General features: G+C 45.8%; 1 protein-coding gene across 3 annotated transcripts in view; it reads left to right on the top strand.

Moving 5' to 3' along the window:
* Positions 1-15,677: 15,677 nt before the first annotated feature.
* LOC149451889 (NACHT, LRR and PYD domains-containing protein 3-like) overlaps positions 15,678-24,420 on the top strand; it is a 73,656-nt gene continuing 64,913 nt past the window's right edge. For all 3 annotated transcript variants that reach the window (XM_089690060.1, XM_089690059.1, XM_089690061.1), the window contains exons 1-2: positions 15,678-15,748; positions 16,773-17,075. In XM_089690060.1, the coding sequence (XP_089546186.1) occupies positions 15,712-15,748; positions 16,773-17,075 (340 nt within the window). In that variant the 5' untranslated portion in view covers positions 15,678-15,711. The remainder of the gene's footprint in view (positions 15,749-16,772; positions 17,076-24,420) is intronic.

Genomic DNA, 24,420 nt, shown 5'->3' with positions numbered 1-24,420 from the left:
CCAAAGTGTCCCGCTAGGGGATGGTCATGGCAGTAACCTAGCACCAGGGACCGGACCTCCTTGGGTACCCAGATCTGTTCCTCCTTCCAAAAGAGGCCCTCCTTGTTCAGTAGGGAGACTCCAGGCAGTTCAGGGAACCCGGGTGGAAGCAGCCTGAAATTTAGACAACAGCTCAGATTGAAGCAGTAGGAAGCTACCTGCTGGCAGGATGGTGTCTGGCTGGGGTGTCTCTCCAGGGTCCTCAAACATCTGTGAAGGAGCATCTGGCTTAGTGTTTTTTGACCCAGGACAATAAGTTATGTGGAGATTAAACCTTGCAAAAAACAGTGCCCATCTAGCCTGGCATGGACGGAGGCGTTTAGCTGTTTTCAAGTACTCAAGGTTTTTGTGGTCGGTATAGACCAGAATGGGATGTTGGGCTCCCTCTAGCAGATATCGCCACTCCTCCAGAGCTGTCTTAATGGCCAGTAATTCCTGATCCCCGATATCATAATTCCTTTCTGAAGGGGAGAGCTTCCTGGAAAAGAAAGCCACTGGGTGCATCAGCTCGTTGGCCCCTACCCTGTGACAACACTGCTACTACAGCCACTTCTGATGCATCTACCTCTAGTATATATGACAATGATGCATCAGGATGGCTCAGAATGGGAGCCGTTGTGAATAGCTTTTTCAATGCCTCAAAAGCTGCCTGTGCTACTGGGGTCCATTGGATACGTACTCCCACCTTGGTGAGCTGGGTAATGGGTGCTACCAGGCCTGAAAAGTTTTTTTTATAAATTTTCTATAAAAATTGGCAAACCCAATAAACCTCTGAACTCCCTTCTTATCCTTGGGGGCAGGCCATTCCAGGATGGCTGAGATCTTTTCAGGGTCCATAGCGATCCCCATGGTGGAGATAATCAGGCCAAGAAATTAGATGCTTTCTTGCTCAAAACAGAATTTCTCGTCTTTAGTGTAGAGACCATGCTGACAGAGACGTTCCAGCACACTCCTAACATGTCCCCGATGTGCTTCCAAAGACGAGGAGAATATCAAGATATCGTCCAAGTAGACAATTACAAAAATGTCAAGGAAGTCCCTGAAAATGTCATTGACAAAGTGCTGGAAGGTGGCTGGTGCATTACATAACCCGAAAGGAATGACTAGACACTCAAAATGCCCGAACCGAGTGTGAAACATCATTTTCCACTCATCCCCCTCATGTATCTGTACCAAGTTATAAGCACCCCTGAGATCCAGTTTAGAAAAGATGGATGCTGTCTTCAACCTCTAAAACAACTCTGGGACCAAAGGAAGGGGGTAGCGGTTTTTGACTGTAATCTTATTGAAGTCCCTGTAGTCAACACAAGGTCTCAGGGATCGGTCCTTTTTCTCGACAAAGAAAATTCCTGCCCCGGCCGGTGATCTGGAAGGGCGGATAAATCCATTCCGGAGGCTCTCATCAATGTATTCTTTTAGTGCCCCTAACTCCCGTTCAGATAGTGGAAAAATGCGGCCAAAAGGGATTTCAGAACCTGGGAGCAGATCAATGGGGAAATCATATGCCCGATGTGGAGGAAGAACCTCTGCCCCCCCGTGGACTGAACACATCCAGGAATTGGTGGTAGGCCGCAGGCACAATTTGGGCTAACTCAACATCAGGGCTTACAGCCAATAGGCCGGTGTATCTAGTGATAACCTGGATAAACAATGTTCCTGACAGTATTGTGAGGGGAACTGGACTGACCCGGTCTTCCAGTCAATTTGGGGGTCATGAGTTCGTAGCCAGGGAAGCCCCAGAATAACTGGAAATAGGGGGGATGCAATGGCATCCAAATGGAGGAGCTCCTGGTGATGTCCAACCACCGTGGTGTGTATAGGAGGGGTCTCCCAATCTACCGTCCCCGATTTTATTTGAGACCCATCCGCCAAGAAAATATTCAACCCATGTTCTTTGGCGAGTAATGGTATCTGATGCTGAGTAGCGAAACCAAGATCGACAAAGCAGCTACGTGCCGCGGAGTCAATAATAGCTGTCACCTGCATGCTTCCTCCGGGGAGCTGAGAAGACACAGGCACAGCCAAGTGAGTGGGGTTCCTGAGCACACAGTCGATATATTAGAAAAAATAGAGGAAGACTTGCAGTATTTCTCCAGACAGGAGCGCACCATATGACCCGCTGCTCCGCAGTACAGACACAGGTTTTTTGCCCGACACCTCTGTCGTTCCTCAGTAGAAAGGGACGGCCCCATCAAGCCGAGTTGCATAGGCTCGGCCCCCTCTGATGGCTCTGGACTCCGATTGCTGACACTGACCCTTGGCATGACTGGTACTCTTGGCAGCATCCATGAGGTTCTTTGCCCCTGGCTGGACCTCTCCTGTCTCCTTTCCCACAGTCTACGATCGATTTGGATGACCCAATCTATTAGGCCCTACAAGGAGTCCGGGACTCCTATTCTTGCCAACTCGTCCTTTAGCTGTTCCGACAGTCCCAACCGTAATTGGTGGTGTAAGGCTGCGTCGTTCCATTGTGTATCTCCACTTCAGAGCCTAAACTCAGCAGCATAATCCTCCGCAGCCCAGCGTCCCTGTTGTAGGGAATAGAGGGCTGCCTCAGCCGAGGCAGCTCGATGCGGGTCATCGTACATCTGTGCCATTGCCTTAAAGAAGGTGGCTACAGTGTTCAAATGTGGGTGGTGGACCTCCAGGCGATGGGCCCATCCCTGAGGTTCACCCTGCAACAGGGATATAACAAATCCCACCTTCACCGATTTGGAAGAGAAGGTCCGGGGTTGCAGGTCAAAGTACAGCTGGCAGGAGTTCTGGAAAGCCCTAAACTTCCCTCGGTCCCCATTGAACCACTCAGGGCTCTACTAATCAGGAACTTCAGGAAACAGGTAAGACCATACGGCAATTCAATGAAGTCCTAGCCTGTTCTAAATTGGGTGCCCTGTGCCCTGACTGGTGCCAGGCTCGATCCCTCGATTGTGAGTGCGCATGTGCGAGCGCCGCTGCAATCGCGAGTGCCCTGGTCCCAATGCTTGCACGCTAGTGTGGCCAAGCACACCGCGCATGCGCAGGTCCGAGCGTGATCACAGAAGATGCTGGAGTCCCTGACAGTCTCATGTCTCTCATCTTTCTTTTGGCAATGCCCCATAGATTCTCTATGGGGTTCAGGTCAGTTGAGTTTGCTGGCCAATCAAGCACAGTAATCCCATGTTCATTGAACCAGGTTTTGGTGCTTTTGGCAGTGTGGGCGGTGCCAAGTCCTGCTGGAAAATGAAGTCAGCATCCCCATAAAGCTCGTTTGCAGAAGGAAACATGAAGTGCTCCAATCCGGTGGGGGTGGGGGAGCGCGTTCATGCAAGTTTTTCACACAAAATATTTTTTAAGAAGCACGGGATATTATACTTTAAAGTGAAATATGCGAGTTTGAAGGAATCCATATATGGACTTTTCTTTGGACCATTTTAACAATCATATGGACATTGCTGTTGGAAATTGTTATTGGTTGATTCACTTTTTCATTTATTTTGATATGTATTATAATTAGCAGCAATTGGATGCACATATTGGATGATTCATTTATCTGGATTAATTTTATTCAATTTATTTGGATATGCATTAGAAATAGCAGCAATTAGATACACATATCATGTCATTGTAAGTGAAGTGCGGCACATTGAGGTATTTAGGCCAATCTACATGGTTCATGTTAAGGAATGCAGTCCATATGACTGCTGAGGGGGAGGGTGATGTGAGGACCATACAGCTGCTGAGGGGGGAGGGTGATGTGAGGACCATACAGCTGCTGAGGGGGGAGGGTGATGTGAGGACCATACAGCTGCTGAGGGGGGAGGGTGATGTGAGGACCATACAGCTGCTGAGGGGGGTGGGTGATGTGAGGACCATACAGCTGCTGAGGGGGAGGGTGATGTGACGACCATACAGCTGCTGAGGGGGGAGGGTGATGTGAGGACCATACAGCTGCTGAGGGGGAGGGTGATGTGAGGACCATACAGCTGCTGAGGGGGGAGGGTGATGTGAGGACCATACAGCTGCTGAGGGGGAGGGTGATGTGAGGACCATACAGCTGCTGAGGGGGGAGGGTGATGTGACGACCATACAGCTGCTGAGGGGGGGGGGTGATGTGAGGACCATACAGCTGCTGAGGGGGAGGGTGATGTGAGGACCATACAGCTGCTGAGGGGGGAGGATGATGTGAGGACCATACAGCTGCTGAGGGGGGGGGGGATGTGACGACCATACAGCTGCTGAGGGGGGGGGGGTGATGTGACGACCATACAGCTGCTGAGGGGGGGGGGGGTGATGTGACGACCATACAGCTGCTGAGGGGGGGGGTGATGTGAGGACCATACAGCTGCTGAGGGGGGGGGGGGGTGATGTGAGGACCATACAGCTGCTGAGGGGGGAGGGTGATGTGAGGACCATACAGCTGCTGAGGGGGGGGGGGGGTGATGTGAGGACCATACAGCTGCTGAGGGGGGGGGGTGATGTGAGGACCATACAGCTGCTGAGGGGGGGGGGGGGTGATGTGACGACCATACAGCTGCTGAGGGGGGGGTGATGTGACGACCATACAGCTGCTGAGGGGGGGGGGTGATGTGACGACCATACAGCTGCTGAGGGGGGGGGTGATGTGACGACCATACAGCTGCTGAGGGGGGGGGGGTGATGTGACGACCATACAGCTGCTGAGGGGGGAGGGTGATGTGACGACCATACAGCTGCTGAGGGGGGGGGGAGGGTGATGTGAGGACCATACAGCTGCTGAGGGGGGGGGGGGGGTGATGTGATGACCATACAGCTGCTGAGGATGGCACTCCAGCAGACCATTGCAAGTAGCAGCGTGAAGGCAACTGACTTAGAGTTTCCACCATATAATACCTTCTCACTTTATTACACAGGACTTCTGCCACCAACAAACCCTTCAGGCCACAACAGGTGTCACAGACCGGTCAATGTCACATCAAGTTTTCTACATATTTTATGCCGAACATATTTTCAGTGTCTGGCCTCATTCGTTCCCATGGTACTCATCAATGTGTACCCCATGTGAGGGCCATGTCCCTGCTGACAGCTGAACATATAAAGAACTGCAGGCATTGGGCAGCAATTAAAAAAAAAACAGAAATGCATGGCCCCCCCATTCATACCAAGCCCTTTAGGTCTGGTATGGATTTTGAGGGGAACCCCCATGCCAACATTTTTTAAAAAATTGCATGTGGTTCCCCCCAAATCCATACCAGACCCTTATCCAAGCATGCAGGTCAGGAAAGGTTGGATGAGCGAGCACCCCCACTTCCTGAACCATACCAGGCCACATGCCCTCAATATGGGGGGTACTTTTGGGAAAGAGGGCTCCCCCCCCAAATTACCTGTTCCCCATATTGATGGGGACAAGGGCCTCTTACCCACAACCATGGCCAGAGGTTGTGGGGGTCTGTGGGCAGGGATATTATCAGGATCAGGAAGCCCCCTTCAATAAGGGGGCCCCCAGATCCCGACCTTCCCTATGGGAATGAGTATGGGGTACATGGTACCGCTACTCATTTACAAGATAAAAAGTGTAGTATAAAAAATGACAGAAGACTATCTGTCAGGGACCAGGTGTTCTGCTGCGATATGCCGGGTGACGCATGCGCAGAACACTGACACGCTCTAGCCAGCGGGACCTGGGCGATCGCGATGGCTGCGCATGCACACTCGCAATCGCGGACACGTGCCTGGCACCAATGACAGCACAGGGTGCGCTATTTAAATGGGACAAGAGGTATGTCAATTGCCGTTTGATCTTATTGTCCTGTTCCTGTAATCTGATTTGTGAAGCTTCTTGTTGCCGACCTCTGCATTGATCCTGACCCTGCTGATTGTCTCCTGCTTGACCCGACCATTCTCTGCCTGATCCTCTGTACCGCGCTGCCCGTTAGTTGCTGAACCCGGCTTGTGACCCTGACCATTCTCTGCCTGCACCTCCGGTACCTCGCTGCCCGCACGTTGCTGACCCGGCCTGCCTGACTACGCCTTACGTTACCCTGACGATCCATCCATCCCTCACGGATCTGTCCCTGCTACCAGGCCTGCCAACCTCTTCACATTAGACTCCATTTCCCGCACACCTCTGGCGGCGCTCTCTACCACTGCCGGACGTACTCGGGTCACGACCTGGTCTCAGTCTGCTCCAAGTCCATCCCCACCATCAGGGGCCCTGGTGAATAAGCAGATTGGGACTTAGACCCCACGCACTGAGGAATCCCATGCTGTGGGTTGCTAGAGACTCCGCCAGGTGGTGCATGACACTATCTCTGACAAGTCCTTTATTAAAAACAAAAATAGACTTCCAGTTCCGGCGCCGCATGAGCTAGGGATGGTATCCCGCGGCTCCGGAACAATTAGCTTATTAATACAGCCTCCTGTACCGGAGGACTTACCTGAATGGCACGGGAGTGCCCCCCTGCTTCCTCCACTCCCGATCACCTATTGAGCGGTACTTGCGGCTGGTGGCACCCGGCCAGGATCCCGCTCCTTGCACACAGAGGGACAGGTCTCCCATCCATGCAGCCAAGATGGCCGCCACCGACCACGCTGCAGATAGCAGCTTCACAGCACCAACCACACAGCACAGCAGCCCCAGCTCTTCTCCCCTGATGGCCAGCATGGAGACAGAGCGGGAGCCAGACCCAGATCAAGGACCAGGACCAGGTAGGAGAGAAGCACAGCTGCCCCACACTCTCCTGATAGGCCATGCTGAGCACAGTAGTCCCACAGATCAATATGAGAAAATTGCACAGGCTGTTGCTTCTCTGATGCTTCCCACCATTACACAAGCAGCAGACAGAGCAGTCAATCAGGGCATAGAACAGCTCAGAAGAGATTTGGGGGAAAACGCCAAACGCATAACCGACGCTGAGCACTGCCTCTCAGATTTAGAGGATGAGTTCCAAGCTATGCAGGCGCGGTCTACACAATCCAAACATGAGCAACAGATCATCCTAGAAAAACTGGATGACTTAGAAAACCGCTCACGGAGGAATAATCTACGGGTTGTGGGCCTCCCAGAATCCTACAGTTCAGGTCAATTATCTGAAATCTGCTCTAAATGTATACCCGCAGTGCTGGGAATTATGACACCTTGTCAGGTCGAAAGGGCACATCGATTAGGCGCCCCCTCAAATGATCGACCCACGCCGTGGTCTATAATCATTAAATACCTTAACTATGCTGACCGAGTAGCCATTCTTAATTCGTTTTGTAACTCATGTTCCCTGCAACTGGATGGTCACAAGCTTTTACTGTTTGCTGATTATTCGCCAGAAGTCTCCCGCAAACGCAAGTCGTTTGTGCTACACTATTTCAGAAAGGGATAAAATTCACCCTTGCTTACCCCACTATGCTTCAATACGCCTGCAGGGGAACCCAAATCATTCACACACCCAGAGGAAGCCCTTCTTTACTTACAAAATAATTTCCCTAATGTCACGGGCCCTCAACAACCACCACGAGATCTTGACCCGTGAGATCAACGCACTCTAAGAAAGGACCCGACAAAACGCCAACACATTAATCACACGTCAGCAAAGCAAAGACCGCCCCGAAGGCCGAGACAGACCTTACTGGTGTAAGGGTGTGGGGCATGGATAAATACTGATGTGCAATGTTAAACTGTAATATGCTCCGTGGTCAGTAGATGGCAGCAAAGTACAAGAATCGATTTTGCATTGAGGTTTACTAAGACAAAAAACTAATGCTTATTTACCTTATAAAGTTTAATAAATGCTAATTTAGGGGCCGAGTAGGACCCTCGGAAGGGTCATAGTGAACTGTAAATGCAAGTTTGAGGCTGCAATTAGGAAATTACTTTCTGCATCACAAACTCTCTGGGAAGGGGAGGAGTTCCGGTGCAGAGCAGGAAGTGACAGTGAGTCTGTGTCTGGCTGGTGTATGCTGAGGACATCTGGAGAATCTGTATGGAGCCTGGAAGAGGATTTACGGCTCCCAGTGGAGTCTGGCGACGGCACCTAGGGAAGATTCTCCACAACGAGACCGGGAAATAAGTGACTGTATGGTCTGGTTCTGGAGTTGACCAGTGGATCAGGAAAAAGCACCAAGAGCCTGCCAAGGAACTGTAAGTGCGGCTTTGCCGCAGCACATCGCAGCACACATGTTCAGTGACATTTTGGATATACCAGAAAGCTACAAGAGACATACTCCACTTTCCTTTGGATTATAAATAGTATTGTGCAATACTTAGGGTGCACCCCAACGTTATATCTTGCTCAGGAACATTCAGGCGCAGCCAGGCTGCTTTCTGGACATCGGGAAAAGTCCACAAGTACGGGGTCAGTGTTAGACAGTATTATTCTTACTGTATGGTTATGCGCTGTTATCATTCTGGTTACGTATGCTCAGCTACATGATCACTATAACTGTTCAGTAAATGTAATTGTTGTAAAAGAACCGCTGTCTGTGTGGCATCGTGTACCCTCTGAATCTGTGGGCCCAGCCCTCGGTTTTCCTTCACTGGCAAACCTATAAACTGGTGTTCACCGCCTCACACTAAAGCTGTTAGTTCAATTATAATATTATCGGTTAATTACGCTGCTCATTTCTATTCTCTCTGGATTCATGGGCTCTCTTGTTCTTACAACGATTTATTTACAATATGTATGCAATGTCTTATCATACTTTTGTCTGCTGCGCTACCGCAGATAATAGGGTGCGTTGATCCCTTCTTTCACTAGTGGCCTATGCCGCCATAGGGGGCTCTCCCTTCCTCCTACCTGATAACGCAACTCCTCGGTACGGGATCCACACCTAATCATTTCCGGTAACGCAGGCTAAAGAAAGGAGATCACATGCGGAATAATGTGAAGTCCAAGTTAACTATGCAGTTTGTTATTTTCAGTTTTTTGAACGTCCCCTGTTGGGTCAGTCTGATTTTTATATGTCCCCCCCTCTCCTCTCCTCTTCTCTCCTCTCCTCTTCTCCCTCTTTGCTTTATATTCTTCTTATCCAGAGACCCCACAACGCCCCTTCTTCTCATACAGAGCCGAGAGGGCGCAGACCATGAGAATGAGTCTGCGGATCTGCTGCTCAACAAGGACGATACTGATACCTTTCTAATCATCCTTGCATTTACTTTCCTATGCTTCGTGTGATTTCATGGAATGTTAAGGGCCTGAGATCACCTCATAAACGCATGGCCATTCTTCACCATCAAAAATGCATGAAAACTGACAGCACGTTCCTTCAAGAAACTCACCTAACCCAAATGGACTTTATGTGTATGAAAAAATTATCGGTAGGACGAGTGCTGGGGTCTCCATCACCCTCTGGCACAGCGTTGTAATCATCGTTTTCCATAAACGCCTCACACCCGACATCATAACAGCCACAGATGAGGAGGGTCGTTACATTGCTGCTCAGATTAGACTCCTCCCCTTTGGTATTGGCTAATATATACGCACCGAGCTCCTCGCCCAAACCTTTCCTCCAAGATCTGCCCTCGATATTGTCAAATTTTATGTACCTCCCTGTACTGTTGGGAGGAGACTTCAATCAATGTATAAACATGCGGAAAGATAGACAAAAACCTTTCACTCCGAATTGTCCAGCTAACCCAACCTCCCCATCAACACACACGCTATTAAACAATTTCACAGAGTCGCTCCAGCTCACGGATGCGTGGCGACTAGCACACCCAGAGGGAAGGGAATTCACGTTCTTCTCTCCCGTACACCATACCCTATCCAGAATTGATTATTTCTTTGTAAACCACATGCTCTTACAAAACATCAAACATTCTGAGATAGATGATATAGCGATCTCCGATCACTCCCCGATTTCCATCTCCATATGACACGCGCAAAATCACCACCACTCACGCACCTGGCGTTACCCCTCCTTTCTGGCACACAATCGGGACTTGCTCCGAGTGTTGAATAATGCCTGGAGCGAGTTCTGTAAAACAAATGTGGAACATCAAACAAACCCCAATATCTTTTGGGAGATAGGCAAAGCGGTCCTACGTGGTAGAATCATCGCGTTCACTTCCACCTACAAGAAAAACCTTCTCCGTAGCTATTCAGCAGCAAACCTCCGTTTATGACAAGCACAGCAAGATCTGGCAAATTTTAATTCCCACGAAAATAGGACTGCATGGTCAGAGGTCAAGCATTACTTTGATACATGGGCAGCGGCCCAAGAGGCCATACACCAATCACATACCAACCTGCAATTTCATACATTCGGCAACAAGCCAGGCAAGTTGTTAGCAAGACTATGTAAAAAACCATTCACACCTACTCTCTTTACGTCTCTGAGAGATGCACAGGGAACACTAAAAAGTGATCCTCTAGACATCATATCCATTTTAGAAAACTTCTACCAAACTCTCTATGGGCCGGACCCTATAGACATCACTAAAGCTACCTCCTTCCTGGACCATGTCTGATTGCCACAGTTATACCCCACCTCACCTCAAGCCTTAAATGCTCCCATTACTCTGACAGATGTATCGCTAGCTATTAAATCACTTGAAAACGGTAAAGCCCCGGGCCCCGATGGCTGAAACCCTTTCCCCTACATTACAATCGGTGTTCAAGACCATTCAGACAGGAGGAGACTACCTTCCCTCCGGATCCCAAGCCCACATTAAATTGATTGCCAAAAAAGATAAAGACCCGTCAGAACCTGACTCGTATCTTCCTATATCCCTGCTGAATCTAGATGCAAAACTCTTGTCAAAAATTATCGCCTCTCACCTAGCAACTATCTTACCCACTCTTATTCATCCTTCCCAAGTGGGTTTTGTGCAGGGACGCTCAGCAGCTTCGAATATTCGGAAGGTGATATCCGCTTTGAGTCAAGCCTCGAACAACACACTCCTAGATGCGGCAATAATCTCATTAGACACCGAAGAGGCTTTTGATAATGTCAGTTTTGAATGGCTTTTCTTAGCGCTGAGAAAGTTTGGATTTGAAGGCCCGTTTATGCATCTGATCCAAACCATGTATTCATCTCCAACAGCCCGAGTTGTAGAAGCGGGTCACATATCCAACCCTATTCATCTCCACAAAGGCACTAGACAGGGGTGCCCTCTGTTCCCGTTACTTTTCAACGTGACCCTAGAACCATTAGCACGCTTCCTATTATTTCACTGTGACCTCCATGGCATCAAAATCGAGCAAGAAGAGCTGAGACTTGCCTTGTTTGCAGATGATATTTTAATTTTCACCTCGCACCCATCCCTTGACTTACCCTATATAAAACATATTTTTTCCTCTTTTCGCCTTTGCTCCGGACTCCGCATTAATTTTTCTAAAAGCGAGGTGCTTCCACCTTTCCACTCCTGCCTCCCGGTATGGACCCAAAACTCGACATTCAAAATTGCAGCTAAACATATCACCTACTTAGGTATAAAGATAGGGAAACTAGCCTCATCTTTATATACGTTAAATTATACGCCGACGATTGCCAAAATGATTGGGGAACTGGATATGTGGAAGGACTTACCGCTATCCCTCCTGGGCAGATCACAGCTTTTTAAGATGGTCAGCTTTCTGAAACTTCTCTACCCGCTCCAAACCATACCAAGTAAGGAACTTTGTCAACTCCGTGGCACCCATTAAATCTACCAGATTTCAATCGACATTTATTGATGTCTTGGTGAACTCTCGAAAATACAACATTTTGAACATATATAGGCCGCTGAACCTTCTATTTGCCAAACCTTTCGAGACTTTCAATGCTGTGAAATCCTGGGTCAAAGATTTCAAAAATGCACTCACAGCTGACCAATTATTATCAGGCTTCCAATCCACTTGTGACTTCAATAGCAATGAATTCTGGCGTGAACAACAGCTTAAGATTCTTCACCGCGCCTATGTGCCCTGTCTCTACTCCAAAAAAGATCTGGCTATGTCTACCTGCCCTTTGTGCGGAATTCAAAAACCATCATTACAACACAGATTCTGGCTCTGCCCTGCTATCTCTACATTCTGGAAGCAAGTGGTTAATTTCATATCCATCATCACTGCTTTCCGATTACCCATCCACCAGCTACCATTATTCTCCGGATTTATGGAACAGCCAATCATTGGTCTCTTCTCTTCACAAACGTCATCCTTCAGAGATAACAAATCTTGGATATCAACATTCCTCCTAATTGCAAGATGGGTCATTCTCCACAAATGGGTCTCCAACTGCCCTCCAACTATGATGGACATCAAACAAGAGCTCAGCTCTCTTCTACGTTTGGACAGGCTTCACCTAATCACCTCACCGACTACTTCAAAGGAATCCCATTATTTTAGAAAGTGGAATTCCTATATTACAGGTGCCCTATCCATACAGGAGCAGGCTTTCTTTACTCAGACACGGACTCGCTGCTATAGTTCCATCTACTAACTGGTCATGTGCATTGTTTGTTTAAGTGTCATTGATTTTCTCTTCATTTCTCATTTACTCCCTCTCCATCCTCATCTCACCTATATCTTGACCCTCTAATTATTTTCTCGACTTATGCTCTTCTTCACACTCGACATTGTCATCACACCACAGACCCTCATTAGCCAGGTGGAGGGTGACACTTCCTTCACATCACTCATGGTGGAACCCGTAACAATTAATAACTACTACTCTCCAATTTCTCATTGCCACTTTCTAAATACGACTCACTGATTTTTATCTTCTTGCTCTTTTCCTACCTTGGTCTTTCGGTCTACTATCTCTCTATATTATATCTAGCCTTTGAGTACAATCTTCTCTACTTCTGTGTGTTTACTGGCTCCAGCTGCCATACTATCTTATCCTCATTTCACAACAATCTCATTGACACTGATTACTTCATTTGTTCACAATTTCCCCTTTCCTATTCTTCCCCTTTTCTTCCTTAACCTCTTTTTACCATTACCATTTACTCCCATCACCCAAATCCTCAGATATTTTCCTTTGTACCATATTTTGGACACATTATTGGTGGGACACTGATGACATCTATGTTCATCCCCATCACTCAACACCATTTACTGGCAAATTTCATCATCGCCAGAGTAAGTCTGGAATGCATCATTTCTACTGGATATTATTTTTTTCCCTTATCTACACACAAACCTCTTGCCTTTCACTTCTTCATATCATTTTCCGCGCTATTCATCAACACATCCGGTATACCTTCGTATTGTATCAATGCCTTTTCCTAACTGCTAACATCGCACCAAGGTCCTGTTAGGTTTATTTGCCGCAACATTATATCCTTGACCAGAATCGATGTAACATGGGTGTCATAACTGCATCATCATTTCTCTGTGGTTGGAACTTGTTAAAACTTAATAAATTTTCTTTAAAAATACAAAAGTCCCCCGAAATAGATCTAATGTCAATCATGAAGCCCGCCACCCAGCCACCGCCCACCCGAAAAAAGAAAATAAAAAATACTCCGCTCTTGATGCTGGCTCCCACTGACAACTGCGCCAGGATGACCGTTCCTAAATATTGTGATGACCTCACAAGGGGGCGGGGTCATCCCCACCCCTTATTACATCATCATGTGCTGTGATTGGCCAAAGCATTGCAGCTGACCTGTGGTCAGGTGCATTGCTTTGGCCAATCACAATGCACTGTCAGAGCACAGTGCATTGTGGGGCACGGCGGGCAAATAGCCTTCTGAATGCCCTTACCATTTGCCGAACACATGAATGGCCAACACTAAAGCTGATCATAAAAGATGGCAATCCCTTTTCTCTTTGAATTTCCCCTTTTTAGTCCCCAAATGCCTCTTTTCTGGATACTACCTTGAGCAGGGGTAGACAACTTTTGAGAGGTGGAGATCTACCATGACAACACGGAAGAGATCACCAGGGTGCCACAGCCTTTTTCTTTTTTTAAGATAACTAGCAAGCCCCCAAATGACAGTAGTGGGTAGGGTAGGGCAGTGTACAGAGGTTAGTAGGATGTAAGGCATTATAGAGAGGTCAGTAGCATGTAGAGTAGTGTACAGAGGTCATTAGGGCAGATGACAAGAGTGAGGAGAGGGGTTAGCAGGGCTGAGAATAGGGCACCATTAGAACAAAGGGCAAGGGGTCAGCAGGGCAAAGGCCAGAGGTTAGCAAGGCAGTGTAAAGGGGGGGATCATAAAGACACAGTACACAGGGGTCAGTAGAGCCTGATACAGGGGGGTCTAGAGGGTTTGTTATAGGTGGTCTGAAGTGTATGAAATTGGGGGGGTCAGGAGGGCTGGAGGGAAAATTATTGGAGGGTCAGGAGGGCACAGTACAGGGGGATCAGGAAGACACAGTACTGGAGGGTTAGGAGGGCATTATACTTGGGGTTAGGAACGCATAGTCTTTGGGGGAGAGGAGAGTATGGCACTGGAGGGTCAGGAGGGCAAGGTACTGAGGGTTAAGAAGGCATAGTCTTTGGGGGGAGAGGAGAGTATGGCACTGGAGGGTCAGGAGGGCAAGGTACTGAGGGTTAAGAAGGCACAGTTTTAGGGGTCAGGTGCACACAGCACTGGATGTTCAGGGGAGCATGATACTGGGGGTCAGGAGAGCATGGTACTGGTAACCCTGTTTTATCATCTTCACTGGTTTCTGCCTACCCACAGTACATTTACTGGGGGAGCTCCGCACCAGCAGGCTGGATCTCCTACATGTATGTCATCCAGCCTGTTCTAGGTTGTCAGTGGCTACAATGGGATTTTGTCAGCAGGTCTGGCTGTAGCCAATCACAGCACAGAGTCCTGTGGTTACAAACGCACAGACCTCTGTGCACAGATCAGCAGTGTGGCTGTTACAGGCAGATCTGTAAGTGAAAGCAGCACATAGGACACACATTACACCTGATAGGCACACAGGAAACCCCTTTGATTGGCCCTTGCTGTTAACCCCTTCCCAGTCAGTGACATTAGTACAGTGATAGTGTACAATGCTGTATCTGATCAATGTTTCAGTGTCACTAGTGATGTCAGTGTCAGTTACTGTACCTCCGGTGTTATGGGAGGACCATTCTAACCCATTGTGTGCTGGAGTCAATGTGTCCTTGTAACTAATTGCTTTCCTTTCACAGCCGACTCTCAGGGTCTGTTTAGATTTAATATGTGTAACATGTGGCTCATCAGAAGGTTATTCTGTATATCTCCTTCAGAATTCATATGAATAATTATAATTTAATATCAGAAAAACCTGACATATCCGTATACTGTACTGTATACTCTGGGCTGCAGGTATACACACAGATCCCACCCACTAAAGTGTACTGTACACCTTTTGCTGACAAAGTGGCCACTGAAGTGCCAAGAGACATGATGATGATGTCTTAACCTGTTTTTATGATCAATAAATACCGACCTTCCTGAAGAATCCACTTGGATCCACTTGGCTATATATGGAACAGATTTGTGGAGGTCACACCTAAAAGTACGAGTCTGTATAAATTGTGACCCTAAACAGGATAAAATTCCTGTGTGACCCCGATATACCAATCAGATGAATGCCAGGATGAAGGTTCTGATTGATCTTCAGAGTTATGGGTTGTAAATGACAGAAGTCCATCCAATTCTGATCTTCTCTGACTGGACAACCAGGTGGCCAATCGTGATTCACATAAGAGAACAAAATCCTTCTTATTGGTTCTGTTCATCGCACCACAAATGAGTTTATGATTGTTTGTGCTCCTTCCAGGTGATGTCATCTCGGGTCATCTCCTGATGTCATGGCGACCTCTTCCTCCTCATCGTCCTCCTCACAAGGTATGACTGCTGATCCTGACAATCCTTTCCAATGGTTTCCTCCATCTCACATCTCCAGAGATTGGAATTAGATGATAGGGCATCTTCTGTCTCTGTAGTCTGGACATTTCCTGTACACATCTGGTCAGTCCTCCCATTAGAAGAGTTCAGGAACTTTCATCAATTCCACAATCACATTCCTGTGTCTTCAGATTTTATTTATCATTGATGGAAATGATCTTCTGAGATGGCCCAGTGATCCATAATGACTGGATGACCCCAAATTGTATGGTTAGCTGTGCAGTGGTCGGGGGAATCCTTTGTCTATAATCCTAAGGAGGACACAGCCCTGTGGTAGATGACACATATTGCTGGGAGATTTGGGGGTAATCGTTCTTAGTTCACATTGATCACACATATCTTTTATGGGGGTAACATTTTTTACAGGATTTATAGGTTTTTTTAGTTTACTATCAAACAACAAATAAACATGATGTTTAAAATGGTCATCCCTACATATACATTAGAAGGTCTATATATAAAATATGTATTATGAGTTTGTGTCATTTACACAGCCATCACTAATAATCCCCGTAATGTGGCTAATAGGTTACTTCCTATGATCATCAGCTCCATCTACTGGCCATAAACAGTATTTTTCTTGAAATACCTCAACCAGTAAGATATGACATTATGGCCACTAGATGGAGCTGATGATGAAAGGAAATAGACATATTTGACATATTATGGGGATTATTCATGAAGGTGATTTCTTTTTTTATAAATAGACCCCTAGGTTTTTGCATTCAATATTCATCCATCAGAGGTAACACACCATCCTGGAAGAGGTCATGTGACATTATCACAGGGAAGCCAATCCCTCCATAGGATAATGTACATATAGACATATTGGGGGGGATTTCCTTCCTCATCTATAAGCTCTTTATAGCATTACCAGCTGCCAGTACAGATTTATCAGCTGTCATGTGTCAGAAATCATCCAATCAGGATGAATGTTTATGGTTGATGATTGTCCTCTCTGCAGGGTCGGCTCCTGGTATTGGAAGAAAGTGGAAACAAACCCCCGGCGATCTTCTCATATATTCTCTGGAGAATCTGAAAGGATGTGACTTCAAGAGATTTAGGAACAAATTGTCTGATTTCCCCTATAAAGGTAAACTTCCCATCCCCCGAGGAAAACTAGAAAATTCCGACTGCATCTCCACCAAGGACATCCTGATAGACACATATGGAGAAGAAGGGGCTCTGGATGCCACCATTAAAGTCTTTACACTGATCGGACTGATGGGACCTGCAAATGACCTCAAGAAGAGGAGAGCCCAGAATGGTGAGTTCCCATCTATAATGACCATTTCCTACCAATTCCTGATCAATATCTGTGAGAGGAAGAACTAGGAATGTCATCCAGGGAAAGCCAGCGTCCAGTCAGGAGCTTCCAACTGGATGAAACTGTTCCCGCTGACAGTGCGCACATATGGGACCTCACAGAAGTGAGTCTTTATCCTGGGGGCCCCATATCTGTGTACCTCTCTTTGTGCTGAGAGCGCTGCACAGAGACTAGGATCTCACCAAGAGCCCCGGGTATTGTACTAATGATCGGGACCCAGGACTCCCATTTCCTGATCACATGATCACTGTGATAGCCTTTGATTGAAAACCACAGTGATCAATCATTCTGCAGCCCGCCCCTGTGTATTATTTCTTTATGAATGGAGAGAAAGAAACCTTGTATACATACAGGATCCATTATATCATACATTGTATACATACATGATCCATTATATCATACATTGTATACATACAGGATCCATTATATCATACATTGTGTACATACAGGATACATTATATCATACATTGTATACATACAGGATACATTATATCATACATTGTATACATGCAGGATCCATTATATCATACATTGTATACATACAGGATCCATTATATCATACATTGTATACATACAGGACACATTATATCATACATTGTATACATACAGGACACATTATATCATACATTGTATACATACAGGACACATTATATCATACATTGTATACATACAGGATCCATTATATCATACATTGTATACATACAGGATCCATTATATCATACATTGTATACATACAGGACCCATTATATCATACATTGTATACATACAGGATCCATTATATCATACATTGTATACATACAGGACACATTATATAATACATTGTATACATACAGGACACATTATATCATACATTGTATACATACAGGATCCATTATATAATACATTGTATACATACAGGACACATTATAGCATACATTGTATACATACAGGATCCATTATATCATACATTGTATACATACAGGATCCATTATAAAACACGTATGCATACAGGATTAATTGTATCATACATTGTATACATACAGGACCCATTATATCATGCATTGTATACATACAGGACCCATTATATCATACATTGTATACATACAGGATCCATTATATCATACATTGTATACATACAGGACACATTATATCATACATTGTATACATACAGGATCCATTATATCATACATTGTATACATACAGGATCCATTATATCATACATTGTATACATACAGGATCCATTATATAATACATTGTATACATACAGGATCCATCATATAATACATTGTATACATACAGGATCCATTATATCATACATTGTATACATACAGGATCCATCATATAATACATTGTATACATACAGGATCCATTATATCATACATTGTATACATACAGGACACATTATATAATACATTGTATACTTAGAGGACATATTATATAATACATTGTATACATACAGGATCCATTATATCATACATTGTATACATACAGGATATATTATATACATTGTATACATACAGGATCCATTATATCATACATTGTATACATACAGGACACATTATATAATACATTGTATACATACAGGATCCATTATATAATACATTGAATACATACAGGACACATTATATCATACATTGTATACATACAGGATCCATTATATCATACACTGTATACATACAGGATCCATTATATCGTACATTGTATACATACAGGATCCATCATATAATACATTGTATACATACAGGATCCATTATAAAACACGTATGCATACAGGATTAATTGTATCATACATTGTATACATACAGGATCCATTATATCATACATTGTATACATACAGGACACATTATATAATACATTGTATACATACAGGACACATTATATCATACATTGTATACATACAGGATCCATTATATAATACATTGTATACATACAGGACACATTATATAATACATTGTATACATACAGGACACATTATATAATACATTGTATACATACAGGACACATTATATTATACATTGTATACATACAGGATCCATCATATAATACATTGTATACATACAGGATCCATTATAAAACACATTGTATACATACAGGATCCATTATATCATACATTGTATACATAGAGGACATATTGTATAATACATTGTATACATACAGGATCCATTATATCATACATTGTATACATACAGGATATATTATATACATTGTATACATACAGGATCCATTATATCATACATTGTATACATACAGGACACATTATATAATACATTGTATACATACAGGATCCATTATATAATACATTGTATACATACAGGACACATTATATCATACATTGTATACATACAGGACACATTATATCATACATTGTATACATACAGGACACATTATATAATACATTGTATACATACAGGACACATTATATCATACATTGTATACATACAGGACACATCATATAATACATTGTATACATACAGGATCCATTATATCATACATTGTATACATACAGGATCCATTATATAATACATTGTATACATATAGGATCCATTATATCATACATTGTATACATACAGGATCCATTATATAATACATTGTATACATATAGGATCCATCATATAATACATTGTATACATACAGGATCCATTATATAATACATTGTATACATATAGGATCCATCATATAATACATTGTATACATACAGGACCCATTATATCATACATTGTATACATACAGGATCCATTATATAATACATTGTATACATACAGGATCCATTATATAATACATTGTATACATACAGGACCCATTATATAATACATTGTATACATACAGGACACATTATATCATACATTGTATACATATGGGATCCATTATATAATACATTGTATACATACAGGACACATTATATCATACATTGTATACATACAGGACCCATTATATCATACATTGTATACATACAGGACACATTATATCATACATTGTATACATATGGGATCCATTATATAATACATTGTATACATACAGGATCCATCATATAATACATTGTATACATACAGGACCCATTATATCATACATTGTATACATACAGGATCCATTATATCATACATTGTATACATACAGGATCCATCATATAATACATTGTATACATACAGGATCCATTATATAATACATTGTATACATACAGGACACATTATATAATACATTGTATACATACAGGATCCATTATATAATACATTGTATACATATAGGATCCTTTATATCATACATTGTATACATACAGGACACAATATATAATACATTGTATACATACAGGATCCATTATATCATACATTGTATACATACAGGACCCATTATATCATACATTGTACACATACAGGATACATTATATCGTACATTGTATACATACAGGATCCATTATATAATACATTGTATACATACAGGATCCATCATATAATACATTGTATACATACAGGATCCATTATAAAACACATTGTATACATACAGGATTAATTGTATCATACATTGTATATGTGGCAGAACTGTTCTGCCTGGGCTTCCTCGTGCGCAGCGATGCATCTCAGCCAATGGTCCCCTTTTCCGGCAAGTCTTCCAGCGCTCTGCCAAGGCGGGTATTAGAGCTCAAAAACAATCCTTCCCTGATATCCCAAACCACGAGTCGGAACTTCTTGTAGGGTGAAATGACAGTATACAATATGAACTCTATAGGAATGAAAGACTACAAGTTCACATTTCCCTAAACAAACAGTGTAGAATGCCTGTCTACATACCAGCTGCTAAACATATACAGCTTTACAAAGGGGAAAAAACTGAGACAGAAAGGGCAAAATTTTATCACAAAGGGACTGTTTCTCACAAGGCTCCCCCGTTGCATAACACCCGCCAGACCCGGCGAGACCTTTAAACGGGTCCGCTTGGGGCTGGTCTGTTCAGAGGGTTACTTCTCCAACTCGGCTTGCTGGGACAACCCATCCGTGTTGGTGTTTTGCTTCCCTGGTTGGTAGTGGATGGTAAATTTAAAGGGTTGGAGGATCAAGCTCCACCGCAGCAGATGATCATTGTCCCTGGAAACCCGGTTTAGCCATACCAGGGGGTTGTGATCAGTGAGTACGGTGATGGAGCGCCCGTACAGGTAGGGCTGCAATTTCTTGAGGGCACATACCAAGACAAGACACTCTTTCTCCACAGCAGCGTAGGCCACCTCCCGAGGTAACAACTTTCTACTTAGGTAGGAAACTAGATGGTCATTCCCATCGTCCCCAATTTGGCTCAGAACAGCACCAAATCCAAAGGTGGAGGCATTGTTGTGAACACAAAACCATTTGGAAGGGTTAGGGGCAGCCAAAATGGGAGCATGGATCAGAACATGTTTGAGCTTTTGCAAAGCCATTTCACACTTTGGGGACCACACAACCTGTTGGGGCAGATTCTTCCGGGTCAGATCCGTTTGGGGTTTAGCAATGGCGCTGTAGTTGGGGATGAATTTACGGTAGTACCCTGCAGTGCCTAGGAAGGCAAGGACCTGGGTCTTGGATCAGGGAGTGGGCCAATTAGCTACCGCTTCCACCTTTTGCCTGTGCTGGTCGTTGCTTCCCACATCCTACCCGATGTCCTAGATATCGGACCTCGGACACCCCAAAATGGCATTTGTCTGGTCAGATGGTCAGCCCTGCTTGCCCGATGCGTTCAAGCACTTCCCTGAGGTGTCGGAGGTGATCCTCCCAACTATCACTGTAGATAGTTATATTTTCTAGATAGGCACAGGAGAAGTCCTGCAGCCCATTCGGCAGCTTATCTACCATTCTCTGAAAGGTAGCCGGGGCATTCTTCATCCCAAACGGCATGACCCCGGAATGGTACAAGCCGAATGGGGTGATGAATGCCGACTTTAGTACCGCATCCAGTGGAATCTGCCAGTACCCCTTGAAGAGATTGATAGTGGTAAGAAAATTACCTCTGGCCATCCGGTCCAGCAGCTCATCTATCTGGGGCATGGGGTATGCATTGGTCACGGTCCGGTCATTGAGCCTGTGGTAGTCCACACAGAACCAGACGGTTCAATCCTTCTTGGGTACCAGGACCACAGGGGAGGCCCAGGGACTGTCAGAGGGTTCTATCACACCTAAATCCAGCATTTCCTTAATCTCTCTTCTCATCCCTTCTCTGACGGACTCGGGCACTCGGTACGCCGCATGCTTCAGGGGGGCCTGATCCTGCGTGTCTACCCGGTGGGCAGTTGTGGTGGTGTAACTGGGCAGAGACAAGAACAGCCCTTGGTGCTCTTGGAGCAGTTGGCGGGCCTGTTCCTGCACCTTGGGAGGCAGCCGTGTGCTGATATCTACATCTGCTACACTCAACTTGGACTGTCCGTCCCCTGGCAGCCCCAGCAGAAGAAACGTTTGAGTCATCGGTAGCCGGAGCACAAATAGAAGCTGCACTCTCAACCTGTCGTTCGATGAACGGTTTCAGCATATTAACATGGAAGGTTTTCCGGATCCTTCCATCCGAACAGCAAGCTACAATGTACATGGTATCAGAGTTGCTCCACCACTTGGTACGGGCCCTGCCAGGCAGCCTGTAATTTGTCTGGTTTCAAGGCCAACACTTTCTGTCCTAAGTGAAACGTTCTGTCTCAGGCAGACCGGTCGTACCACCGTTTCTGTCAGCTCTGGGCAGCCTCAAGGTTGTCTCGTACTAGGGTCATCAACCGTTGTGACCTCCCCCTGAGCTCCAGCACATAGGCCACCACTGAGGTCCCCTCCTCAGCCACTGCTCCCTCCCAGTGTTCACATAGCAGATCCAGGGGTCCCCGAATCCTCCGGCCATACAGCAGCTTGAAGGGAGAGAACCCAGTGGATTCCTGCGGTACCTCTCATTAGGCGAACAATAGGTTGGGGGATGCCGTTCCCAGTCCTTCCTTATGGGACATGGTGAATGTTCGGAGGAGCTGTTTCAGCATACCGTTAAACCGTTCGCAGAGCCCATTTGTCTGGGGTTGGTAGGGAGAGCTGTACAGCGGTCTGATCCCACACAACTTCCAAAGTTGTTGGGTAAGCTCGGCCGTGAACTGCGTGCCTTGGTCAGTCAGGATCTCCCGAGGAAATCCCACCCGAGTAAAGATCTGCAGCAGGGCTTGAGCAACTGTTTCTGTCTGCACATATCTCAGCGCTACGGCCTCCGGGTACCGAGTGGCGTAGTCAACAATGGTCAAGATATACTTCTTGACCATGGGACTAGGCCGTTTCAGGGGCCCCACTAGGTTCACGGTGATACAACTGAAAGGTTCCCTGGCTATGGGTAGGGGCCTCAGAGTGGCCCTGGGCCTGTCTCCCTGCTTCCCCACCTTCTGGCAGACCTCACAAGACTGACCGTAGTCCCGAATGTCCCCCGATACTCCTGGCCAGAAGAGACTCTGGGTTAAGCGATGCAAGGTCCGTCGCTTGCCCAAATGCCCAGCAAGGAGAATATCATGTGCAATCTGGAGGAGATCACGCCGATACTGCCTCAGTACTACCATCTGCCGGTGAGGTATTTGGGCAGTGCCCACCCCTGCTCCCCCGTGGACCCTGTACAACTTGCCTTCGTCCCACTCATACCTCACATCTCCCGATCCCCCAAGATCACTCCTAGCCCTCCGTCTATAGGGGTCTAAGGTCCGGTCACTGGCTGTTTCTTTAGCAAATTCAGTGGGGGAATCCCAGGTCAGGGCAGGGACATGCTCAGCAGGGGATGGGTATTCGACTCTTACCTGAACCTCGGCAGGTGGAGCGGCAGCATGCTTTCTAGCTTGGTGGCGAGTGTTGACTGGATGAGCTTCAGCAGGGGTCTCGGTGCCAAAATTGGAGACCAGGACTCCCAGATCATTTCCAAGGAGAACCTCAGCCAGCAAGTTCTGCATTACTCCAATTTCAACGTCCCTGGCCCTAGCCCCCCATTCCAGATGAACCCTTGTGGTAGGAATCCAGTAGACATGGCCTCCCGCTACCCGTATGGCCACAGACCACCCGGTCTTGGCCCAGTCTGGTACCAGTTGGGGTTGGACTAGGGTGTGGCCCCAGTATCCTGTAATCCTTGGGCCCGACGGCCGTTAACATGGACATCCTGTTGGTGATGTTGGCGATTGTCCGGGGGGCAGCCTGGAGAGGGTTAGCCTCGTGAAAGATTCCGATGTCCTCATCGGTTGTAAAATTCCTCCATGAAGAGGCGGTGTCACTCGGGTGGTCCTGTAGGGAGTAGGCAGAGGCTCGGCCATACGGAGTGGTGGGTCGGTTGGAAGTGCCCCGAGGGGTTGGCT

This window comes from Staurois parvus, unplaced genomic scaffold (assembly GCF_062004578.1).
Source record: "Staurois parvus isolate SC_StPar_1 unplaced genomic scaffold, SC_StPar_1.0 ptg000512l, whole genome shotgun sequence".
NCBI classification, from domain to species: Eukaryota; Metazoa; Chordata; class Amphibia; order Anura; family Ranidae; genus Staurois; species Staurois parvus.
Note: the sequence above shows the minus strand (reverse complement) of the source record. Positions and strands in the feature narration are given on the sequence as shown.